The following is a 25,752-nucleotide window of genomic DNA, read 5'->3' as shown; positions in this document are numbered from 1 at the left end:
TCAAATGAAGAGTCCCACCCTTTTCAAAGGGGAGATAATTCAGAATTAGTGAAAATATGATGGCATCAATTAAAAATCTTCTTCTCTTAAATATGAAAGCTTCCTTGATGAGTGAAGATTCAAAATTTTTCAAACCATGGCCCCCAGGGCTATGAAGGATGGATCCATTGAAAGGGGATAGAAGTTTTACATGGGGATAAATAAGAAAACATCTTTTAAAATCTTCTTCTTAAATACAGCAAGGCTTTGTTTAGTTATAATACTATGCAAGAATCCTCAAAATGTCCTGATTAAAGTTTGTTCAGTTTGTGGCCCCCAGGGGTAGGGTTGGGGCCACAATTGGGGATCAAAGTTTTACATGGGAATCTATTAGTGAATAGTCTTTAAAAATGTTCTTCTTATGCACAGCTAGGTCATGAATAATCATATTTATAGGCAAGCATCCTCTGGTAATGCATGTTCAGAGTTGTTGAAATCAATGACCCTGGGGGTAGGGTAGGGCCATATTAGGGGGTTAAAGTTTTACATGGGGATGTAAAGGAAAAATCTTTAAAAAATGATTTCCTTAGGGCCAGCAGTGTCATGATTAGTCATATCAGTATGCATCCATTTGCAGATAGTGCAGATTTCAGTTTATTCAATTTATGGCCCCAGGGGGGGGGGGGGGGGGTGGTAGGGGATCAAACTTATTTATGGCAATATCTTAGGAAATTCTATGCAAAAATTTTCATATCTCAAGACCAGGACATGATTTGTTATGATTACACAAGCATCATCAGGTACTGCAGATTCAATTTTCTTTAAATTGTGACCTAGGGTAGGATAAGGGATCAAATTTTATGTTGGTGTTGAAAATTGTTCTTTTCAAAGACCACTGATAAGATATATGAATATGCAAGCATTCCAATGTAGTACAGATTCATATGCGAGTTGGGTTGGCTTCAATAGCAAATCAAAGTTGTACATGAGAATATATAGGAAATTTGAAAAAAAGAATATTTTCAAAAGGAGTAGAGCGACACTAAATCATATCATTATGTAAATGTTCTGAATCGAATTTTTTTTTTTCATGGACCTTGGGATTAGGGTGAGGCTAAGATCGGGGATATAAAAATCCTCATATTGTTTCTACACAATCTGTACAGTAGCCAGGCCTGTTTGAGAATGAGTACAAAGTTAATAACAAGATGATCTCTCTCTTTATAAAGAGTAAATCAGGTGAGCATTATGACTTATGGGTCTCATGTGTTTTATAGGACTACTACTCTTATGTAAACAAGACTTCAACAAAAAACAGATCTTTGGAAATAAGTGCTCCAGGATGTAGAGTGGAGTTCATATATGATAAAATAAGATACAACTACTATAGCCATTGGTATTGGAAACTGCAGAGGAAGCTGTTCTGGTGAGTAGCCTTCAATAAAGCATTCTTCTATTGTATGCTTGGCTTGGTTGATACTCCTGGATAGCAGATTTGGGAGCATATAGATCTTAATGACCTGTGTGTTGATCTTGCTGTCTATTTGAACAAGTAAAGAAAATGATTAATTAGCAACTTTATGCATGTGTTTTGTTTAGCGAATGAAGTACATAGCACATAGACCTATATTTCACAGTCCAGTGACAGCTTCTTGTATATTTCACAGTCCAGTGACAGCTTCTTGTATATTTTCACAGTCCAGTGGCAGCTTCTTGTATATTTCACAGTCCAGTGACAGCTTGTATATTTCACAGTCCAGTGACAGCTTTTTGTATATTTCACAGTCCAGTGACAGCTTCTTGTATATTTCACAGTCCAGTGACAGCTTCTTGTGTCTGATTTACCAGACCTTAATTAACAACTCTTTGCTTCAAACATTTTTTCAAAATGATGAAAATGAAACAAAATTTTTATTTTTATGTTACGGTAAGTAAAATGAATACAATTTACTGTATGGAATGTAATTTATTCCCACAATTTCTCAAATAAGTCCAAAACTGAGGATAATTGATATAGAGTTGTAAATATAGAGGGAGTTTAACTTTTGAATATCATAGAAAATTTGCTGTGGAATCATTTAAAATCTTGGGGGCCAATTTTGTGGATTGTCGAGATTTTACAGTTTTGTTGGGATGTAAAATTGTGGATATGATTTCTGCACATTATATAAATTATATTTGTATTTCGTTGTGGTTTGAACCGTAACCAACGAAATACACAAAAATTGAGTTCCACGAAATCTAATGATTTCACTATACTACTCCCAAATTATATCTCCCCTCCTACAGGGAGCAACATTGTTTTTATACTTTCTTTCAGTCTATCTGTCTGTCTATCACAAAATCTTGTAAACACTTCTCCTCCTGTATGGCTTATTTGATAGACTGGAAAATCTGTACAATGCTTAATTGTCATCGTAGATATGCATGTTGTCAGGACTTGAGGATCCAATTATTTTCCTAAAAGTTATAGTGGATCTAAGAGGGGTGGAGGATGTAAAATAGCTTGTGTACACTTATCGGATAGAACAATGCTAACTTGCCATATGTAGATGTGCATATTGTCGGAATGTGAGGATCCAAATATTTTCCTAAAACTAATTTCTTAATGAACAGTGCATACAGTTAGCAACATTATGATTATTTTAGTCATTTCTATCAATTTTGATCGGGATCGGTACCTTTTTCTCCGTTTTGAATATAGTGATTACATGTATATGTAATATATGGTCATTTTGTTTCAATTTCTATTTATAGTATATTTCTTTGATATATCTCTTTTCTAACTGACATGTTTTTTGAAGATTTTATCTGTAGATTTAAAATATATTAACAAATAACGTTTTCAATTTTCATAAATATTTTTTGTCTAAAAAATTAGAACGTTTATATCTGAACCTTTTAGGCATGTTTTATTAGATATTCATATCATGCACCTAATCACAGCAAATTTTGGACTCAAGAATCTCTTATTTGCAAAGAAATGATCTTTTTTATCCTTCCGGGAAAAATCACAAAAAATTCATATAAAATAATTGAGAGCTTGTATCACTCTTTCGATGGTGAAATCCTACTTCATAAGAGGTATTTTAACGAGCCATTAAATTAAATTTTAGTGTAATGAGCTACATTAAGTTCTCATTTTTACATTACACAATGGGAATGTTTGAATGATGACATTCCTGTCAAAGAAAGCTGTAAGATTACTTTACAGTATCTTTCTTTGAAAAATATCTGGTGCTTTATATTTAATGTTGTGGACCCAGTTGCATGAAGATGAGTTAAGTTTAACTGACAGTTAACATCTACAGTCTACTCCGGATATAATGAAATTCAGGGGACCAACCTGAATTGTTCACTATATCCAAAGTTCAATATGACCAATGCTGAAATACACAAATATTGCTACTGGGGGATTTATTTTAATTTCAATATAACAGATTGTTCAATATAACCGACTTCAATGTAAGTGAAGTGGACTGTAGTTAACACTATTTAAATGTAAGAGTTAATGGGAAGTTAACTGTCTGTTAAAGGTAACTAACTGTCGTGCAACTACGTCCTGAAGTTCAAGACATCAATACATTTCAAGATCACTTCTCAAGATTTACAAACTCATTTAGAATACAGCTCTAAACATGGGATTGTCAGATTAGCTGTTTTATGTCACATCAGACACTTAACACTAATTCTTCCTCAGAATAAATGAAAAATACTATTGAAAAAAGTTTCCAGAGGAATCAAATGTAATTTGAATGTTTCCATGCAAATCATTCAAATCAGATTTTATTTGTTGCTTATTGTTATGAACTAACACAGATATTGATTACTCACACACGATAAGGAATTTGTTGAGGAATTTAGTTGGGCTTTGTTAATCTGGATGCCATTAATCCAGATGTATCACCTTCCAAAAGAATTGTTGTGAAAGCTGAATTTTTATACAGGCGACTCTTGATGGCTCGAACTTTGATCTCTCGAAGTTCTCGATCTCACGAAGTGAACTCGGGGTCCCGATTTTTCTCTCTACATGTATATAACTATATATTACTATCAGTCTCGAGAAATTCTCAATCTCTCAAAGTGAAATTGGGTCCCATAAAACATATTTCATTGTTTTTCACCCTCAATCTCTCGAAGTGAAATTGGGTTCTAAAACATATTTCATTGTTTTTCGCTCTTGATCTCTCGAAGTGATGGCAGCGTACATACCGTTACCCAAGCCTATAATTATTTCTGCTTGGACCATACCTGGATTTGTTGAATGCCGGAGGCTAGTGTGGTCGTGGTAATTAGATATTTACTTAGGTAATACATGTACATCTTGAGAACCCTTTGCTTGACAGACATCAAACTTGGTACACTGGTACATCTTAAGAAGTAGATAACCCCTATCGATTTTGAGGTCAAAGGTCAAGGGTCAAACTGGACATAGGAATATACTGTCCATTCAATATCTTGAGAATCCTTTGCTTGACAGACATCAAACTTGATAGACTGGTACATCATAAGGAGTAGATGACCCTTATCAAATTTGGGTTCATATAGTCAAAGGTCTAGGGTTTAACTGGACATAGTAATATATTGTTTTCTATATTTTAATAATCATTGCTTGATTGACACCAAACTTGGTACACTGGTACAGCATAAGGAGTAGATGAACACTATCGATTTTTAGGTCACATGGTCAATCCATGCTGGACATGGGAAGATATTGTCTGCTCAATATCTTGAATTGGTTTGGCACTACTATATCAATTAAATGATGCATGTGTATAACCCTTTTCAATTTTGCACCATTGGGGGGGGGGGGGGGGGGGGATATATGTTTTACAAACATTTCTTATTTATATTTTAGATACAAACTGTATATGCATTGGAATGTTTTATAGGGAAAAGAAATGGAAATGTTTTTCTTTAAATTACATGTACTACAATAACTTTAATTAATTTATTACTGGGATGAAAAAAACCCTAGAAGACATCGTGATTATTATTCATAGTGCAAGTGCTATGCATTAAATGAGTATATATATAGAAACTCAGATGAAGTCACTTAAATGAAATTAGAAGACAAGTTCGAATATCTTGAACCCCTGGATATCTCAATTTTTTTCCGAAGACCCTTGGACTTTTAGATACAGGTATTTTACTGTGTATATATATGTGTATATAGATAATAGTTACTTTTCACAATGATCGGTAAAAGTATAGGTAAAAATAAAAATGAAACACGAAGACGTTTAGTAAAGCTTTAGCGCTTTCATTTCAAATCTTCAGAAGCTGAAATCTTCTGAAGATTTGAAATGAAAGCGCTAAAGCTTTACTAAACGTCTTCGTGTTTCATTTTTATTTTTTACCTATATATATATATATATATATATATATATTTATTTCTAACACATAACATAAGCATGGTTTGTTTTAAGTTCTTTATCTAACAACATCTATTGCAAAAAATGTACAATAATTCAAAACAATCAGAAAACATATTAGATAAAATTGGCTCAGTCACCCGTGTAGAAAAACACTTGCTGAATTGAAGAATCCACGTGGTAGAATCTTCCTGATGTATGAGACATTGCCAAAACGGTAGTTGTTGAATCCAGCAAGACAGAGTTGGAAGACCCATATACCATGGTAGAAATTCCTCAGTATAAGTGTACTGCTACAATGGGAGTCATAAACTCTGATATAAAATACTTTAGACAATTCAAGGTTTAGAAAGAAAAATCAGAATGGCATTCTGATTTTTCTTCATTATATACTATTACTTGTGTGGGTATTTACTTATATTTTGGTTTAAGGAATGACTTTAATTATATGATATGAGTATAACCTGATTTGGATCAATTTAGACTTTATCATTAGCTTTGTTTCTTATCAGGTGGTGTTAGATAAGACATTGACAAAATGAGAAAAAGATATCTTTTTTTTAAGACTATATTTTATTCACAAAGTGAATGGGATTGGGTAGCAGGCATAGATTATTTAAGCCCTCTCCCTAGAAAAAGATATCAAGATTCTGGTGGAAATTTGAATTTAAGTCAAAACAGCCTTCCCTCCCCTCTCCCTTTCGATCCAGTTTGCCTCCCTAATTTCAAATACTTGCCGACGCCCCTGTATGTACAGTGTACCTGTGTACGTACGATTGATTCTCATTATGATGATTCAGTTATTAGCAGATCAAAATAATAAGTGTGCATGGTCAGATCAAAGCGGATTACTTTGTAATAAATGAGCTGGGACGGTTTTAATTAAGCATTATTTTGTTCAATTACATGTAGAGTTTGAGGGACCTTTAGAATGTGCGATGTAATAGTTTGTTGTGCTGAGTTTTTTAATCGACCATATTTTAGATAGCCCTATTAATCAAATATACAAATTGTGCATGTAAATAACCACAAAGGACATGGATATCTCAATTTCAGTGCTCTGAAATACATGTAAATGTTTTAAACATCATCATGACTTATTTAACAAAGCACTTTGTTATCTCATATTACACATCAATGAAGTTAAGCTTATTGATTGCTGACATGAAGATGTGAAATATGCGATTCAATTAAATATTAAATTTTGCTAATAACCAAAGTGTTCGGAGTACCAAGCCTCTACTGTATGTGTAATCTTTTTGACATTTTAGTAGGTCTTCCATGAGTACAGGCATGGGTAAAAGCAATTAAAGTTTGCTGCTACAAGCTGTGTTCTAGCCAGGGACAGCTGTGTTTACTGTTTTCTTACTTTTCATGTACATGCATCATCATTAAAAAATTAGGTCTGTAGTGGTGTACGTACTTATAATTGTAGCACCAAAGCCTGGCCCACCATGTATCCCCTACACCTCAACACAGACCATGCTTCACAAAATGGGGACACCAGTGATGTATTCATTGATTGGGAATCAAAGAAATCATATGGAGATTGTACCAAGAAAAATTATACTGTTCACTTAGGATATCCAGGTAATTCATTTGCAAAGATCAAAGGAATGCAACGGTCTTTATTTTGCGATATACCTTCATACATATTAAGTGATTATGAGAAAATTGATACACACCTAGCTTGCATTTCGTGTTTTGCTAATACGACATTCTGTTTTGGTCATCCAATGTAAACTCATGTTTCTAAGCACTTTTGACTAGGTCTTGTACTCCAGCTGCTAACAATGATGGCCAATCAGGTATCGATCTCGTAAGCTGTAGTAGCCAGTTTTGGTGTTTTAGATTATATTCAGTCATTTACTAATAAAAACAGTTACTCAGTAACTGACATTTTCTTAGTCAACACAATGCATCAAAGTACAACATTTACCTTGCCCTTTGTATTGACCGTAAATATACTGTACATCTACAATGATATGATATTCAGCATGTGATAATCATGTCAATATATAGTGCTCCCTCCATATATTGCCAGCTTTTTTAGCCGAGTTGCAACGAAGTTGAACTCGGCTATTGGTTTGGTGATGCGGATGGGTGGGCGGGCGGGCGGGCGTCAAGAGTTGGTTTCCGGATGATAACTCAAAAAGTTTACAATCTAATCAAATGAAACTTTGATATATTGTTGGGTACGAGGTAAGGAAGACCCCTATTGATTTTGGAGAAAAATGGTCAAAGGTCAAGGTCACGGTGACTGAAAATAGAATGAAAATTTCAGAAAAATTTGGTTTCCGGATGATAACTCAGAAAGTTTAAATCCGAATCAAATGATACTTAAAGATATTGTTATGTACCAGATAAGGAAGATCCCTATTGATTTTGGAGAAAATAGGTCAAAGGTCAAGGTCACAGTGACCGAAAATGGATTGAAAACTTCAGACAAATATGGTTTCTGGACAGTAACTCGAAAAGTTTAACTCCAAACTCCTTTTAAAAATGTATTCACAAGAATTTATTACATTATATCCAACAATTAGTTCTTCCCAATTATAAATATGCCACATCATTCCTGACTTTACAATATATCGAGGGAGCACTGTACGTACACTGTAATGTAAACAACATGCAGTTACAATGAAGAGAACTGTAATATTGATATTTTGAGTTTTTAACGAAATTGACATGAGTTTCAGTATGATGGTATTTTGCCAATTATACAATAGCCATGTCTTTGGAGAACAGCCTATTATACAATAACCATGTCTTAATTGGAGAACAGCAGACAACCATAGGCTCATTATGTATAAAAGTATTAAATAGGATTTTAGAATGCTTTCTGACCCAATACCTCAAGCTTTGGTTTCACTCTTCATACCGAGCGAAGCTCGGACGGGCCAAAGGCCCGTCAGCGAAGCACGGCTCTAAAGGTAACACGTATGTAAAAGAAAAAAGTCAAAATCAGCAAAAGAAAAAGAGATAATCTCTATATACGTTCACTGAAATTTTCGTGATCCATATGGGCGCCGCCATTTATTTTTTCTTACCTGCTTCAACAGTTATTCGTGTTTTATTTTGAATGCCAATAATAGAAGACTCTAACGTGCAGTTCGTAATTTAAACACTCAGTTTGTTCAAAGTGAATAGTATAATTATCATTGTAACAGGTTTTAGCAAATAAATACATATAAAACCGTAATACGACTAAATAAATGAACGAGTTCATGAGTTTCTTTGAATAAGAATATACGATAAAATTACGGTTACTTTTTTACCATTTTTAATTTATTGGTTAATTTTGTTTAGTTTTAACGGCCTTTTTCATTGCATACGGAATGTATTATTGTTGTTTATAATTGTTTGCTTTGAAAAAGAGAAAAAAACCGAGGCTAAATGTGACGTCACAGTTTACGTCGCCTTGCGTTTTAGTTCCCGCGTTCAATGAATAGGCGGATCATGTAAAACTGTTGTCCCCATATAAACCCCTTTAATATTGAGATGTTACTGGGTGTTTAGCGCAAGGAAATTTCATTCAAAATTTATATTTTTAAATGAATCATAATCTACCGTACTTAACGGAATTATGACTACCACTCGGGACACGGAGTTACGTACATGCTTCGCTCGGTCCAACGGTCACACCGTATATACATATTATTAAAATACAATTCATTTATCAATTACAGTTGAAATATGGAGCTTTTAAAACATGAGTAAATGAAAGAGGATCATTTGAATCTTCAATTTTTGGCAATTTAAATACATGTACTTGTTATTTTGTTCAAAACAATCATATTTACAGGTATTCAACAGCCAAAATTTATATCACACCAGCCAATGATCGAAAACTTTTGTATGATCAACCATTCATTAGTACTTTTGTAAAATATTATTTAGTAAAATCACATTGGAGGATTAGGTTCATATAAAGTTCTCATTAAAAGTCAAAAGAAAAATGTAGTTCCAAGATTTTGGGAATAGTAATTATCAAAGTCATAACAAAAAAGTCAATAGTTGCATGATGTCATAATGAGAAATTGGTAATCAATTAACACACATCCTGTGATGAATTATGGGTCTTTTACCCATATAAGCAACCATTTTGAATTTTTGATGCCATTTGTGAACTTGCATCTATGATTTTCATTTTACGGATCCTCCTAAACCGCATTATGAAACTAAAATAGAATTGAAACAAAAACCTTTTATTTCCCCCAATCAATTTAGAAATAATTTGTCCAGTTTTGTTTTGATATTATATGTTCTCTACATATACCTAAATCATGTAAACAATTGCAAATACATAGATGGCAAATACAGTGTGCATATGAATCAACACAGAGGAAGGCTCAATATGAATATTCACACATGGTGAAAATGTTTTTTAGTGCATTTGTACTTTCAACTCCTCCAATTTTTTTCCTCCTTATACCCAGTTTTTTGAGAAGGGGGGAATCTGTTATTATTACATTTCCATTGCCTGAACATGGTATAAGATACTTTATGTTTAATAATAGCTAGACGTAGTGTTTGATTGTCATGTAAGCAATACTCATCTTATACTGTAAGTCTTTGTAGAGTTTTACATAATGCATTATCTGATTTTTAAAATTTTTAAACACGTTCCTTAAAATTTAAATTGTTTTATTGGTTTTTAGCTCACCTGAACCGAAGGTTCAAGTGAGCTATTCTGATCACATTTTGTCCGGCATCCATCTGTCTGTCTGTCCGTCTGTCTGTAAACTTTTCACATTTTCGACTTCTTCTCCAGAACCACTGGGCCAATTTCAACCTAACTTGGCCAAAAGCATCCTTGGGTAAAGGGCTTTCAAGTTTGTTCAAATGAAGGGCCATGTCCCTTTCAAAGGGGAGATAATCACAAAAATGCAAAAATAGGGTGGGGTCATTTAAAAATCTTCTTCTCAAGAACCACTGGGCCAGAAGAGCTGAAATTTACCTGAAAGCTTCCTGACATATTGCAGATTCAAATTTGTTCAAATCATGGCCCTCGGTGGTAGGATGGGGCCACAAGGGGGGATCAAAGTTTTACATACAAATATATAGGGAAAAACTTTAAAAATCTTCTTCTCAAGAACCACTAAGCCAGAAAAGCTGAGATTTACATGAAAGCTTCCTGACATAATGCAGATTCAAGTTTGTTCAAATCATGGGCCCCTGGGGTTGGATGGGGCCACAATAGGGGATCAAATTTTTACATACAAATATATAGGAAAAATCTTTAAAAATCTTCTTCTCAAGAACCACTAAGCCAGAAAAGCTGATTTTTACATGAAAACTTTCTGACATAGTGCAGATTCAAGTTTGTTCAAATCATGGCCCCCGGGGATAAGATGGGGCCCCAAGGGGGGGATCAAAGTTTTACACACAAATATATAGGGAAAAACTTTAAAATCTTCTTCTCAAGAACCACTAAGCCAGAAAAGCTGAGATTTACATGAAAGCTTCCTGACATAATGCAGATTCAAGTTTGTTCAAATCATGGGCTCCGGGGGTTGGATGGGGCCACAATAGGGGATCAAAGTTTTACATACAAATATGTAGGAAAAATCTTCTTCTCAAGAACCACTGAGCCAGAAAAGCTGATTTTTACATGAAAACTTTCTGACATAGTGCAGATTCAAGTTTGTTCAAATCATGGCCCCCGGGGATAAGATGGGGCCCCAAGGGGGGGATCAAAGTTTTACACACAAATATATAGGGAAAAACTTTAAAAATCTTTTCAAGAACCACTAAGCCAGAAAAGCTGATTTTTACATGAAAACTTTCTGACATAGTGCAGATTCAAGTTTGTTCAAATCATGGCCCCCGGGGATAAGATGGGGCCCCAAGGGGGGGATCAAAGTTTTACACACAAATATATAGGGAAAAACTTTAAAAATCTTCTTCTCAAGAACCACTAAGCCAGAAAAGCTGATTTTTACATGAAAACTTTCTGACATAGTGCAGATTTAAGTTTGTTCAAACCATGGCCCCCAGGGATAAGATGGGGCCTCAAGGGGGGGATCAAAGTTTCACACACAAATATTTAGGGAAAAACTTTAAAAATCTTCTTCTCAAGAACCACTAAGCCAGAAAAGCTGAGATTTACATGAAAGCTTCCTGACATAATGCAGATTCAAGTTTGTTCAAATCATGGGCTCCGGGGGTTGGATGGGGCCACAATAGGGGATCAAAGTTTTACATACAAATATGTAGGAAAAATCTTCTTCTCAAGAACCACTAAGCCAGAAAAGCTGATTTTTACATGAAAACTTTCTGACATAGTGCAGATTCAAGTTTGTTCAAATCATGGCCCCCGGGGATAAGATGGGGCCCCAAGGGGGGGATCAAAGTTTTACACACAAATATATAGGGAAAAACTTTAAAAATCTTCTTCTCAAGAACCACTAAGCCAGAAAAGCTGATTTTTACATGAAAACTTTCTGACATAGTGCAGATTTAAGTTTGTTCAAACCATGGCCCCCAGGGATAAGATGGGGCCCCAAGGGGGGGATCAAAGTTTCACACACAAATATATAGGGAAAAACTTTAAAAATCTTCTTCTCAAGAACCACTAAGCCAGAAAAGCTGAGATTTACATGAAAGCTTCCTGACATAATGCAGATTCAAGTTTGTTCAAATCATGGGCTCCGGGGGTTGGATGGGGCCACAATAGGGGATCAAAGTTTTACATACAAATATGTAGGAAAAATCTTCTTCTCAAGAACCACTAAGCCAGAAAAGCTGATTTTTACATGAAAACTTTCTGACGTAGTGCAGATTCAAGTTTCTTCAAATCATGGGCTCCGGGGGTAGGATGGGGCCACAAGGGAGATCAAAGTTTTACATACAAATATATAGTTAAAATCTTTTTCTCAATAACCACTGAGTCAGAAAAGCTGATATTTACAAGAAAACTTTCTGACATAGTGCAGATTCAAGTTTGTTCAAATCATGGTCCCCGGGGGGTAGGATGGGGCCACAAGTGGGGGGGGGGGGGGGGGGGGTCAAAGTTTTACATACAAATATAGAAAAAAGCTTTCAAAGAACCATTGGGCCAAAGAAGTTGACATTTACATGAAAGCTTTCTGACATAGTGTAGATTCAAGTTTGCAAAGGGTAGTTTGGGCCATTATAGGGACCAAGGTTTTACATGCAAATATATATGGAAAGTCTTCAGATATGGGCCAAGGTGACTCAGGTGAGCGATGTGGCCCATGGGCCTCTTGTTCAGTTATGTTTACAAATCTTCCTGTTTCACCAACTTAACACTATAGATATATAACTTCTCTCCAGAATATGATCTATTTGATGTGTGATGTACAAACAGTAACCTCGTTTGATGTAATTCTCATTAGGTCAGAACATTGAGATAGAGTATGACATAGGAAAATATAAATCACTGACGTCTGTTGTGGCCGATGTCTTGTACCTTGGAGAGAATCAAAAACAGGTATAGTAGAAATGAACATTTATCTGATGATGGGGCTGTATTTTGAAGTGGTACTATTTAAGTCTCTCAAATTACGTTGAGACAGTTAAATGAGGAATAGAGTAGTATTTGGGCAGGTGTCAACAATTGATTTCTGAATGATAACTTCGAATTCAGTAAGCATCCACCAATCATTGAAATTTGAAAATGTTGGGGACTACAAAATACAGATCAAGATCAAATGTACATGTAACAAGCGTTAGAAATTCAGAGTGAAACATTGGACACAGCCTGTTTATGACCAGGTGTTGTGTCGACCCTATAATAGGTCATTATGTTGAAAGTCACTGGTAATATACAGTGTAAGAAGAATTTTTAGTGAGGATTTTATTTTGGTATTATTAGCGAGAGTGGTGAGATCGCTAAAATTAAATATCACTAACAATTTATTTCACACTGGAGGTAATAGTTATCTCCTTGGAATTACAAAGTTGCTAAAATTAGCTCTTGCTAAACGTATATTCCAATTTTCATGGAGAAATCCCTAAATTTATTTTTTGCTAAAGAGTCCACTTATACGGTTTTAGAAATATTTTTATATCGTTTGTCATATCATTTAATGGAAAGACATTAGAACCCCATATTTTGCACAAAGGTTGCTTATTACCAGAGGATTACTGTATAACATTAACTTGCACATGAGCAAGTTATTTAGACAAGACAAAGGCAACCCTCAAAACAGTTAAATACATTGGTCAAGGTTTAATTTCATAATTTTGTAATGGAGAAAGCTATAATTTACCAGATGAAAAATTATGACTTCCAGTTTTTAAAATTTAAAAGATGCACTATTGCACCATCAGAATACAACATGTCTAATCTAAAATAAAATTTCTGATAAGTATTTCGATGAGCAATACTTAAGTGACTGTTCAGGCTCTTGGGCCTTTTTGTAATTAATGCTATTTGATTTCTTATTCAGAATAAATTGATGATAAAGGCTGAAATAGAGACACCTGATAAATCTAAAAACAAGGGATACCAGGGCAACATTTTACTTGAACATAAAGACGCATATCGTGTGAATGTATCTGGTTATGTCAACTATTTCTCTCAGGATATCGGGGCAGATTTCGATGTGTCATATGAATTGTTGAGTACTAATGGCCCACCAAAATCTCAGGTAAACTTAATACGATTGATGAGAAATTTTATAATTGTGTTTGTTGTATTGGTGTCAATAAAGTAACTGATCACAATATTTTCATAGAATAATAAGTTTGGAACAAATGATTTGAACATGCATCAGGATTTGTTATTGACCATCTTCAGAAATGTATCAGTTTGATCAAACAAAGCAAAGCTTGATCTACCATATACATTTCTGTAGACAGTCAGTAAAAACTTAATTAACCTGATGATACATTTTTTTAGACAGTCAGTAAAAACTTAATCAACCTGATGATACATTTCTGTAGACAGTCAGTAACAAACTTAATCAACCTGATGATACATTTCTGTAGACAGTCAGTAAAAACTTCATCAACCTGATACATTTCTGTAGACAGTAACAAAATTAATCAACCTGATGATTTCTGTACATCTGTAAAAGGTCAGTAAAAAACTTAAGAACTGTTTGTGTCCAGGCCTGGACTTGATATTGCCAGAGACATATTATTACACACAAAGGAACATATCCACTTCGGTTTGTACTCGTCATAAGTGTTTGAGCTGTAAATAGTCAACTATTTTACAAATAAAGGGGCACTACTCTGATTTGAAAAAGAAAAACGGTTTGGAACTCTGTAACTGTAATTGATTTATGAAATGCACGATGAATTGCAAATCTGTTGTAAAGTTCTGCAGGCTTGACATCTCTGCCGCCCATGTTTTGTTACTAAAACTGTCTACAGAAAGTTTAGATGGCCTTAGTCAATGACAAAGTGATCTAGTCCAAGGCAAAATGAAAAGTTTTGATTCAGAAATATTTTCTTTAGAATTCATCATTGTACTAAGATATTTTATTATACCTCAGTATGAGAATTCTATGCTACACGTAATCTGATTGGTTTAGACAGTCACGTGCCAGGGATGACAAAACTTCATATCTCCCTCTCAAAGATCATATCTCCCTATCATATTTACCCCTTGGGCAGTCTCGTGCATTTTCCATAAATTTAACGTCAAGGTAGACGAAGTGTATTATGACGTCACAATAAGTCCGAGTCATTCTACTTTCATAGTTTGTAAGGCACAAAATATGCGGATCTCTGATACTCAGTTAAATTGCTTAGTTTTGGTTGATACAAAAAACAAGCAAGTAAATCAGCATTCAAGGAGAATGGAAACGCAAAAACTGGTTATCATATAACTGTATTTCGTAGTTTGTAGCTTCTACCGTAATACGTTGATGGTGCGGTGTTACCGTTAGGGCGATCTCAGCTACATACAATGTATAGATGAGCGTACTTCAATTTCAAATGCATTTTTGTAGTCTTGCTTTGTTTCGGTATAATAAACAATTTATTGCATGAATGTTCGGGAGATATGAAAATTTATTCACCGAAAGAAAAATCATATTCCCCTCGGGCGTTGCCCTCGGGAAATATGATTTTCCTTGGGTGAATAAATTTCCATATCTCCCTCACTATCATGCAATAAATGTATAATATTAATTTGTTTTTCTACTTAGAATTTGGAATCAAAGACAAACAAAAATAGGAAAGATCTTCAGAAAATGGGGAGAGATATGGAGTGTAATATATTTGGTAAACGTAATGTGAGAATGTGGGCTAACCTGACAACAGCTGTAACTCCTGTGAAGTTACTGCAGGGTCCAGCAGCCAATATAGACTACAAACTGACTGTTGTGTACCCATCCTGTAATGACTATAAGTACTTTATCAGTAAGGGAATGGTGGGGAGACTCTTCAGTAATAAATGGAACAACTTCAGGTAGGACTGATGTTACAGTAGTGCATGGATATAGCAAACATGTTTATGATGAATTCATACTTATAGTGATTTCTATTCCCTGTAGTTTTAAAACATATAAACTTATTGGATATAACGAATTATGTTTATAACGAATACATTTTCTGTAGTTTTAAAACATATCATAAACTTATTGGACATAAGGAAGTATTTATAGCGAATCAAAATTGTTCATCCCCAGCACTTTGCCATAAGTGTGTTTTACTGTATTTCTGGTTTGTTGAAATCATTTCATGAATTTATAAAGTTTTCAGTACAAATAAATCTGCATGTATACACATTTGTATGATACGTAATGCAAAGAAGTATTTATAGTTTAATGCCTTTGGTACAGTTGTATATGTGTACTTCATTTAAGATCTAAGCGAACATAGAAATATCGCTGCATTAAGATTGTGTCACACTGATAACAATAGTTCATGATCATATGACCTTTAACTTTACTATAATAACTAGAAATATGTTTTTTAATGGTATATACAAGCTCAACAAAATTTTTATCTATCTAACAAATAAGGACAAATTTACTTGGTTGATGATTAATGAAGACAAACCAGTAATTGTCAAATTGAGAGAATATTTAGTGCAAACTTTCAGAAAAAGAAGTGATGCTTTGAAACTGCAAAAATCATTATAGTTTATTATTCATATATTGGTATAATACTGATACTGTCCATTTACTTGTATATATACATGATTAGTAATTCATATATGTATGTACTTGTTTCCCCAACATGCTGCATCCACATGCAGTTTGCAGTCTATGTAACCTGTAGTTAATGTTGTAAACTTTCTTTCTTTTTTGAATTTCCTTCTTTATAAACTGTCTTACTGTTATGCCCTCTGGCCCCAAACTTATCTTATATTATCTATAATGTATTCAAAATGCACAAATGCAGTGTTTTTCATGTAATGCATGCATACTTAAGGAATCAAAATTTGTTTAACACTTTTTGTAGGTATTCATTCAATTCAAGTGTAGTATATGGAAGCCACAAAGATTTTGATGTGAGCGAAGACAGTATTGATGCTTCAGTTGCTGCCAATTTCAATGTATTTTCCAAACGGAAATATTTTGATGCTTGTGAATTTAGTACAGCTTTAACTGTTGTGAATTTTGCCCAGCCTGCCTGGCTCTTCAACACTTCATACTCGCTAAAAGCACAGCACTTAGAAAAGAAAATAAAGTTGACGTACAAAGCCCACCAAAATACACCTTGGGCTTTTTTGAATTATCAGACAGACAGTGAGTAGTCTCATTTATATAGTTTTGAATTTTGCCATCTGATTTATCATGAAATCGGGGAGAACTTATGCTGTATCTGTGTTGTCGTCCCTATTACCGGTAAAGCTTTTACCTTAGCTGTTAGAGGCCCAGTTCTCAAGATCAGTTTAGCAAACATACACATGTTATATCAAGGAATGTACTCAAACATACACAGAGGTTATATCAAGGAATGTACTCAGCTTTTCTAGCTACAGATGTTAAATTTGATCTGTAGGATTCAAATGCTGACAAGCCTGTGTATGGAGCACTGGAAAGCTTTTGGATGTGGTTACATTGGTAGTTGTTACAGGCTCCATCTTCACCAAACTTACATAGAAGTTACATCAAGGGATGTTAAATCACTATGCTTACTTTGGGTGCTGAGTGTGACATATATTTTCTAGATGATTGACTATGTTATTGTTTCAGGCTACAGACATGTTAACTCTCCCAGTTTCAGCAGGAGGCTCACAGTTTTAAAAGTCTTGTCTCCTGACTGAAGCATAAAATCTCATGGTGTACAGATTTTAGCTCACCTGAGCCGAAGGCTCAAGTGAGCTTTTCTGATCAAAATTTGTCTGTTGTCTGTCGGCTTCGTCGTCGTCGCCGGCGGTGTAAACTTTTCACATTTTCATCTTCTTCTCAAGAACCACTGGGCCAATTATAACCAAACTTGGCCAAAAGCACCCTTGGGTAAAGGGCTTTCAAGTTTGTTCAAATGAAAGGCCATGCCCCTTCAAAGGGGAGATAATTACAAAAATACAAAGATAGGGTGCGGTCATTTAAAAATCTTCTCAAGAACCACGGGCCAGAGCAATCTAATTAAAATCAGACCTTCTCTAACCGTTACCTTCTCCAGTGTAACGGTTAGAAAAGGTCTGATTTTAATTAGATTGGGGCCAGAGGAGCTGAAATTTTCATGAAAGCTTCCTGACATAGTGCAGATTCAAGTTTGTTCAAATCATGGTCCTCTGGGGTAGATTGGGGCCACAATAAGGGATCAAAGTTTTACATACAAATATATAGGGAAAATCTTTAAAAATCTTCTTCTCAAGAACCAATAACCCAGAAGAGCTGAAATTTATACGAAAGCTTCCTGACATAGTGCAGATTCAAGTTTGCTCAAATCATGGCCCACAGGTGTAGATTGGGGCCACAATAGGGGATCAAATCTTTAGATAGAAATATATAGATCTAGGGAAAATGTTTAAAAATCTTCTTCTCAAGAACCAATGAGCCAGAAGAACTGAAATTTATATGAAAGCTTCCTGACATAGTGCAGATTCAAGTTTGTTCAAATCATGGCCCCCGGGGGTAGTTTGGGACCACAATAGGGGATCAAAGTTTTACATAGAAATATATCTATGGAAAATCTTTAAAAATCTTCTTCTCAAGAACCAATGAGCCAGAATAGCTGATATTTACATGAAAGCTTTCTGGCATAGTGCAGATTCAAGTTTGTTCAAATCTTGGCCCCTGGGGGTAGGTTGGGGCCACAATAGGGGATCAAAGTTCTACATAGAAATCTAGACTTTATGGATGAGTGTAGATTCAGATGAATCATTAATAAGAATTATACTGGAAACATTACATTTGTTAAACAATGCTAAAATGCAGAGGGATTACCACCGAGAACATTGTGATGACAGGGACATTGCACCAAAGTGAAAAGGGGTGTGACAGCCAGAGAAAATGTTGGAAATGGGGGGTGGGGCAAAGGCAAAGGTTGAATTCATAGCATGCTTAATAAACAAAAAGTAAGAGGCGTCAACCAGCCAATGCATGGAACTTTGCAAGCAATAAGGACTTTCCAATTGGATATAACAAAAAAGAATACATGTATACGATGTCAAAATCCCCCCCCCCCCCCTCTCCAGCTCTCTCTATCTAATATACATAAAAATAAAAATGATATGTTTAATAATCTATATTTTAGTTTCCATTTGTATGTAATGAATTCAATTGTGCATTGGCAACATCATGTTTATAGGCCCATGGTTAATTATCAAAATAGATATAATACTTAGTGGATCGATTATGAAAATTCAAGAAATTTGCCATCGTCAGATACTCACGGCGAATCTTGTCTTCTACTCATCACTTGATTAGCCATGGGTATCCGGCGATGGAAATTTGCATTACCTGTAGAAATGATAGCTCATGAATATAATTTCAATATCAATTCCTGTACTAATATCCAATTTATACCAACTGTTTTGTGTGTTAATGGGGGGGGGGGGGGGGGGGGGGGGGGGGAATATACGAACATGTAATTTAGTAGATACATGTAAATAATACGCATATCAAGTACACAATTCACCATGATTTGATTTTGTATTTGAAATTTGCATTACCTGTAGAAATGATAGCTCATGAATATAATTTCAATATCAATTCCTGTACTAATATCCAATTTATACCAACTGTTTTGTGTGTTAATGGGGGGGGGAATATACGAACATGTAATTTAGTAGATACATGTAAATAATACGCATATCAAGTACACAATTCACCATGATTTGATTTTGTGGGTTATCCAAGTTGTACCCCTACAATCAGCATTCCATTACAGTTTTGACTATATATAAATATACACCAAGTTCACTAGTCATATTATGCTCAGGACCTGTCGCGGCAGCTCAATGGCATTGTAACTGGGAGGTCGTGAGTTCGAGCTCCGCTCATGCCAAGGCTGCGTCAAACCTAAGACGTTAAAATAGGTAGTGATTGCTCCTTCTCCAAATGTTTGGTATTTAGAAGTGAGAATCACGAGTCTTTTGGATATGAACTTAAAATTGGCACGTTAAAAACATTCACTGCTACGGCCCTGAACGTAGGTCTAAATTTATGGTACCTCACCTACAGCTGATGACGTCTCATTATGAGTGAAAAAATCTCGACGGGACGTTAACAAACAACCAACATTATGGTCTGAAAGTTGGGTCACTCTTTTCTTTAAAACATCAAAGAAGTGTCGGAGCTTTGTCATTTGTGCATAGGAATTTGGCATTTTACATTCTTGAATATCAGTTATTGTCTCATGATAGAAAGATTATATATATTAAGATTTAATTTGATAGATAAATCAACATGAATTCCAATCAGGTCTATGGAAATAATTTTGCCTGAAAACAGAAAATTAAACTAAATTCTTGTCAATTTAATTTGTTCAGTGCTAAATATAATTTAATATACGACAGTGATTTATTATGACTGATCATTTCAGGAGAGAAAAAAGAAATATTATAACACTTGAATTTACCTATGAAAATTGCTTTGAATGTTTACTTCACTGCATTTCCATACTTCAAAATTTTATACAATATCATAAGTCCCAGTACATACTATATACTTTGAAAAAAGTACATGTATCAGTTTTATTAATTTTTTTTTTCAAACAAATTAGTACATCTGTAAAATATTGGTCAGCCTATTAATTGTGATGAAAAATGCAACTTAATTGCATTGAATGAATTCAATTATAAATTGACAACATTGACTAGTCAGAGTTGCACGAAGTTAACTTGTTACTTGTACATTATAATGTTACTTGTACATTATAATGTTAATCATGATTAAATGATCATCTTTAGTTACAATAAAACTTGATACCCTGTATATTACAACAATTTTCAGAATTTTGTATGTTATCATTCTTATTTGCTTTTAAATTTATCATGATGAGTTAATTTAAAATACAAACTTAGCATGCTAGCTTTAGAAGCAAGTAAGAATAATTATTGAATTATAAGAGAGAACTATCTACATCTAATGCAATACTAGGCCGCCATATTTCACCATAGACTGTTAGTCCCCGAGGGTCTCTACAGCCCAGTAGCTAAGTACTTCGTTACTAGCTTGAAAATACAGATGTATATTTGATTGCTGTTACAAAATTTAGAAATTCATTTCAAAATTAAGGATGATCTCCCTCACGCATAGCTCTTATCCTTAGACGAATTTGACTCCACTTTTTGGCACACTGTTTTTCCCTATAATAGCTCTAAAACTTCATTATAATTTTAATGGTTGCTATGGTGACAGTATTCTAATGGAAATATTTCCTATGGTAACTGTTGGTTAAGATAATGTCTGTATGATATACTTTAGAGAAAATATTGACAAAACGTGTTTGTTCTTAATAAATATCATAACATTGTTTAAAATTGACTTCAAATTGTGTGCATCATTGAGTTTCAAGTGTTACTTTTAAATGAATGAAATTCTACACCATGATATATCATATTCGTGACATCATATCTCCAGAACCATGCAAGATAAGACCATAAAATTTTCAATGCGCAATTAGGCATACATGTGTGTCATTTTAAAGCGAAAATCTCATTTTTGATAAATTCCTCATTTGGAACCAAAATCTCATGGCTGGTCACATATAGGGAAAATCTTTATAGGGAAAATCTTTAAAAATCATCTTCTCAAGAACCAATGAGCCAGAAGAGCTTAAATTTACATGAAAGCTTCCTGACATAGTGCAAATTCAAGTTTGTTCAAATCATGGCCCCTGGGGATAGGTTGGAGCCATAATAGGGGATCAAAGTTTTACATGGGAAATTGGGAATAAATAGAAAAAATCTTTAAAAATCATCCTCTCGAGAACCAATGGGCCAGAGGAGCTGAGATTTACATGAAAGTTTCCTGACATAGTGCAGTTTCAAGTTTGTAAAAATTATGGCCTCTAGGAGTAGGTTGGGGCCACAATACGGACTAAGGTTTTACATGCAAATATATATGAAAAGTCTTCAGATATGGGCCAAGGTAACTCAGGTGAGCGATGTGGCCCTTGGACCTCTTGTTCATATGCCTGTCTTTAGACAGGATGTATTGTGGTACAACGATGTCCGTCCATCTGTTTGGGGGTTTCTGTTTCTATTTTCATTTCTCTGTCACATATCAAGCTGAAACTTGCTATGTAGCTTCTTTGTGGGTCACTCAGACTAGATCATGATGTAATGCTAATCCACTTAGACTTCTATTGCAGGAGTTTTACCCCTTTATTTGAAAATTAATGTTTTATGGAGGGTATATAATTTGTACGGATAACTTCTCCCACAGTTTTGAAGTGAGGACCTTCTAATTTTTCAGAGTGCATGGGTATTGAAGATGTGGTACTTGGATTTTGACTGTCTAAAATTTTTGAGAAAATTACACTTTGTTGATGTTAGTAAGACAGTTTTGAGGAAATATTATAAAATGAGTGCATGGTTTGTCCTTTAAACTTACCTCTAAAAGTTGTATGACAGCAGAATAAGAGTTTAGCAATGTATGCATTAATGCTATGTACATTTTATTGTTTCATTAAAAAAAATCTAATTCTGTGAGATTCAAACCTATGATCCACAGATTTATAGGTTAACTGATATATCCAATAAACTACCCTGAATAGATATGAATATTTAAAAGACCGGGTAATATTTTGCTTACTTTCCTTTCTTCATATGTTACAGATGGCTGATACTACTTAAAGTTCTACAACTCCTGGCATTTTTGTCATGTTTGCTAACCAATGCCACAAAACAAACACCTTATGATAAAACACCCTTTACAGCATGGTGCCATATAGGAGTCAGCTTTCACATTTTATGCTATATAATTCATTAAAAAATAGTCTTAGTTTGAACAATCATTCTGAATTTATTTTTGCTCAATTTTTTTTTGAAATCTGAAATATTTATCACAAAACATCTGGGCATAAATTCTATTCATAATTTTAAACACTTTTATCAATAATTGTAGAAGATAACTAATGAAACTTTAACATCAACTTTTAGCATTCCATTTCCTTATATGAGGGCCTCGTTTAATCCTTTGTAAAAGTGGAATGAAAACCTTGAGTGTGGTGTTCTTACAGTCATATGATGTATGTCTGGCTGTTTAGGAAAACTAAAGACATTGGAACCATAAACTGGATATTTGTGCTGTTAATGGTGTAAAAGTTTCTATAAATTGAATCTCGATAACTTCATGAAATTGATGCAGAACAGTGGTTGTTTTCAATCAATTATATAGTAAAATAACTAGAAGTTGACTCATTTATGGCACTAGCTACGCTCAAGGGCATATCATGTTTACAATACTCTTGTTCACACTTTAAGATCGAATTTAGAAACCTCTAAAATAATGATAAAAATTGCATTGAATCCTTTTGAATTTTGACAAAAGAAGAGCAGTGATATGATTTGTAATGCTCTAGTGCATATATGCTGTTACATGGGTTAATTGACATACAATATTTTACCATGTTATGATTAATTTAAAGAAAAAAGTTATTCTTGACATACACATGCCCAACATTTGTTTTACAATAATTAAGTGCATTGAAGGTGTATGACATTGATTTATCAACCAGACTGTCAATATGTGGAAAATGAAAAGGCTTTTATCATTGCACATGCAGTTTAAGCATTGGATCCCTGTACTGTAATGTAGGTGATATATTTAACTTTAGGTCTTATCTTGAGCATACATCACAAGAATACAAGTTGAGTTTGCATTTCAGCTGGATTGGTCAGTCTGTCCGTGACCTACATTTGGACTAAATGTAGGTCAAACAGATTGCTGGGCTTTTTTTTCATTATGAATACAGATATTGCCCTGAAATTTAGTCAAAGGCTTCCTCTCAGAGGAATACAAGTTCAGTTTGCATTTCAGCTGGCTTGGTCCATCCTTTACCTACTTTTGGACTAAGAATAGGTCAGACAGTTTTCCTGGCTTTTTTCATTACGGATACACAGATATTGCCCTGATATTTAGTCAAAGGTTTCCTCTCGGAGGAAGACAAGTGCAGTTGACATTTCAGTTGGATTGGCACACTGACGTACAGTACTTTAGGGATAAAAGTAGGTCAAACAGTTTTCTAGATTTGTTGGGGGTATGGTCACAGGTATTGCTCTGAAATTTAGTCACAAGCTTCCTTTCAGAGAAATACATAATCAGTTCACATTTCAAACTTTTCAACTTAATTGATGCACCATGACCTACCTTAGGGCTAAAAGTAGATCAAATGGCTTCCTGGACTTTTTATCATCAGATGATATATTGCACCGACATTTTGTCACAATCTCAATCTCAGAGAAATACATAATCAGTTCACATGTCAGATGGATTGGTGCACCATAACCCACTTTAAGGCTTTTCTATTCAGAATGTATGTTGTATCAATTCAGAGTGCACAATATGCTTCCAGGTTGAATTTCACTGTCCGACGCGTATATTGTACCGTTTGCGGTACTCTTGTTGAAATTTAGTTTTTGGCTCATATTTCATAACTTTCAAGCTTACTTTCCTCATTCACTACCTCTATCATACAAAGTGTGTGTGTGTGGAGTGGGGGGATGGATGTTGTATATTTATGTCTCCCCTCTACTAGGGGGAGACATTATTTTTGTACTTTCTGTCTGTCTGTCACAAAATCTTGTGAACGCTTCTCCTCCTGTATGGCTTATCAGATAGACCTGAAACTTTGTACAATGCTTCATTGTCATTTGTAGATGTGCATATTTACATATTGTTGGGATATGAGGATCCAATTATTTTCCTAAAAGTTATAGTGGACCTAAGAGGGGTGGAGGATGTAAAATTGCTTGTGAACACTTCTACTATATGGCTTATCCGATAGACTTGAAACTTTGTACAATGCTTCATTGCCATTTGTAGATGTGCATATTGTCAGGATGTGAAGATCCAATTTTACTTATTGGATTGCTGTGAAATTTTGAACAATACTTCATTATCATTTAATGATGTTCACATTGCTCTGACCCAGGGATCTTATGTTTTCCTGCAATTTACAGTGGATCAAAGAGGAGTGTTTTGTACTTTTTTATGTACAAGGGTATGTTCACTTTCCTACTGGTACTTCAGCATAACAGTCATTATTTTTGTATCATATACAACAGTCACATTGGTCACATCGATGTTGAATCTTTTCTCCATATTTTTCCTCAATGCATAAAGTGCAGTTCATAGTGTCTATGTCCCTGCTCATGCTTTCACCTTTATACCATACGGTACATTAAGGGAATGGTGGGGTGTAATTTGGAGCACTTTCAAAAACAAATTATATTTCATTTCTTGCCCTTTAGTTCTATAGTCTTATTAACATGAAAACATCCTCATTTAGCATATATATTTAAGTCTATTTGCAACATGAATCCCAGGCCATAAATGGGCCTTAAAGTTTTACTTAGTAATATAGAAGAATTCAAAAGAAAAATATCTTGTTCTCACTAACCGAAGGGGTACAATATGTCAAACTGATATGCAAGCATCCCCATTAAGTGTATGTTCATACTATGACCTTAGGGGTCAGGATAGAACTGCAAATGAGGTTCAAAGTTTCACATATAGGACCTCTATATTTTCTGACATGTGATTTACATGTAAATTAGATTGTATGAATTGAATATATGCTCCGTAATTTTACAGACACTCTTAATGTGTACTGGTGGCATTTATTGGATCTTCAATTGGATTATTCCAACTCATACTGGAGTTTCAGAAACAATATTACATGGTATTGGAATTTGAATAAAGAAGATCGTCTGACTCAAAATGGTAGCATTGAAAGTAAGGTAAGTTATGGATTTTATGAAGGATGAGAAATACAGTAAAATATCTGTATTTCAAAGTCCAAGGGTCTTCGAGAAAACTTTAGATATCCATGGGTTCAAGATATCAAAACT

The 25,752-nt window shown here is 34.5% G+C and overlaps 2 protein-coding genes across 6 annotated transcripts in view; one reads left to right on the top strand and one right to left on the bottom strand.

Moving 5' to 3' along the window:
* LOC125660671 (uncharacterized) overlaps positions 1 to 25,752 on the top strand; it is a 174,793-nt gene that overhangs the window by 108,013 nt on the left and 41,028 nt on the right. For 2 of the 4 annotated variants that reach the window (XM_056161978.1, XM_056161980.1), the window contains exons 23-29: positions 1,257 to 1,405; positions 6,790 to 6,944; positions 12,716 to 12,810; positions 13,772 to 13,972; positions 15,482 to 15,744; positions 16,743 to 17,029; positions 25,496 to 25,641. The exons of the other annotated variants lie outside the window; for them this stretch is intronic. In XM_056161978.1, the coding sequence (XP_056017953.1) occupies positions 1,257 to 1,405; positions 6,790 to 6,944; positions 12,716 to 12,810; positions 13,772 to 13,972; positions 15,482 to 15,744; positions 16,743 to 17,029; positions 25,496 to 25,641 (1,296 nt within the window). The remainder of the gene's footprint in view (positions 1 to 1,256; positions 1,406 to 6,789; positions 6,945 to 12,715; positions 12,811 to 13,771; positions 13,973 to 15,481; positions 15,745 to 16,742; positions 17,030 to 25,495; positions 25,642 to 25,752) is intronic. 4 annotated transcript variants of the gene reach the window in all.
* Positions 16,408 to 25,752, bottom strand: part of LOC125670354 (solute carrier family 17 member 9-like) — a 960,148-nt gene continuing 950,803 nt past the window's right edge. The window contains exon 13 of one of the 2 annotated variants that reach the window (XR_008802235.1): positions 16,408 to 16,652. The gene's annotated coding sequence lies outside the window, so the exon portion shown is untranslated. The remainder of the gene's footprint in view (positions 16,653 to 25,752) is intronic. The other variant, XR_008802234.1, reaches the window with a different exon arrangement.

Source organism: Ostrea edulis, chromosome 4 (genome assembly GCF_947568905.1).
Source record: "Ostrea edulis chromosome 4, xbOstEdul1.1, whole genome shotgun sequence".
In the NCBI taxonomy this organism is placed as follows: Eukaryota; Metazoa; Mollusca; class Bivalvia; order Ostreida; family Ostreidae; genus Ostrea; species Ostrea edulis.
Note: the sequence above shows the minus strand (reverse complement) of the source record. Positions and strands in the feature narration are given on the sequence as shown.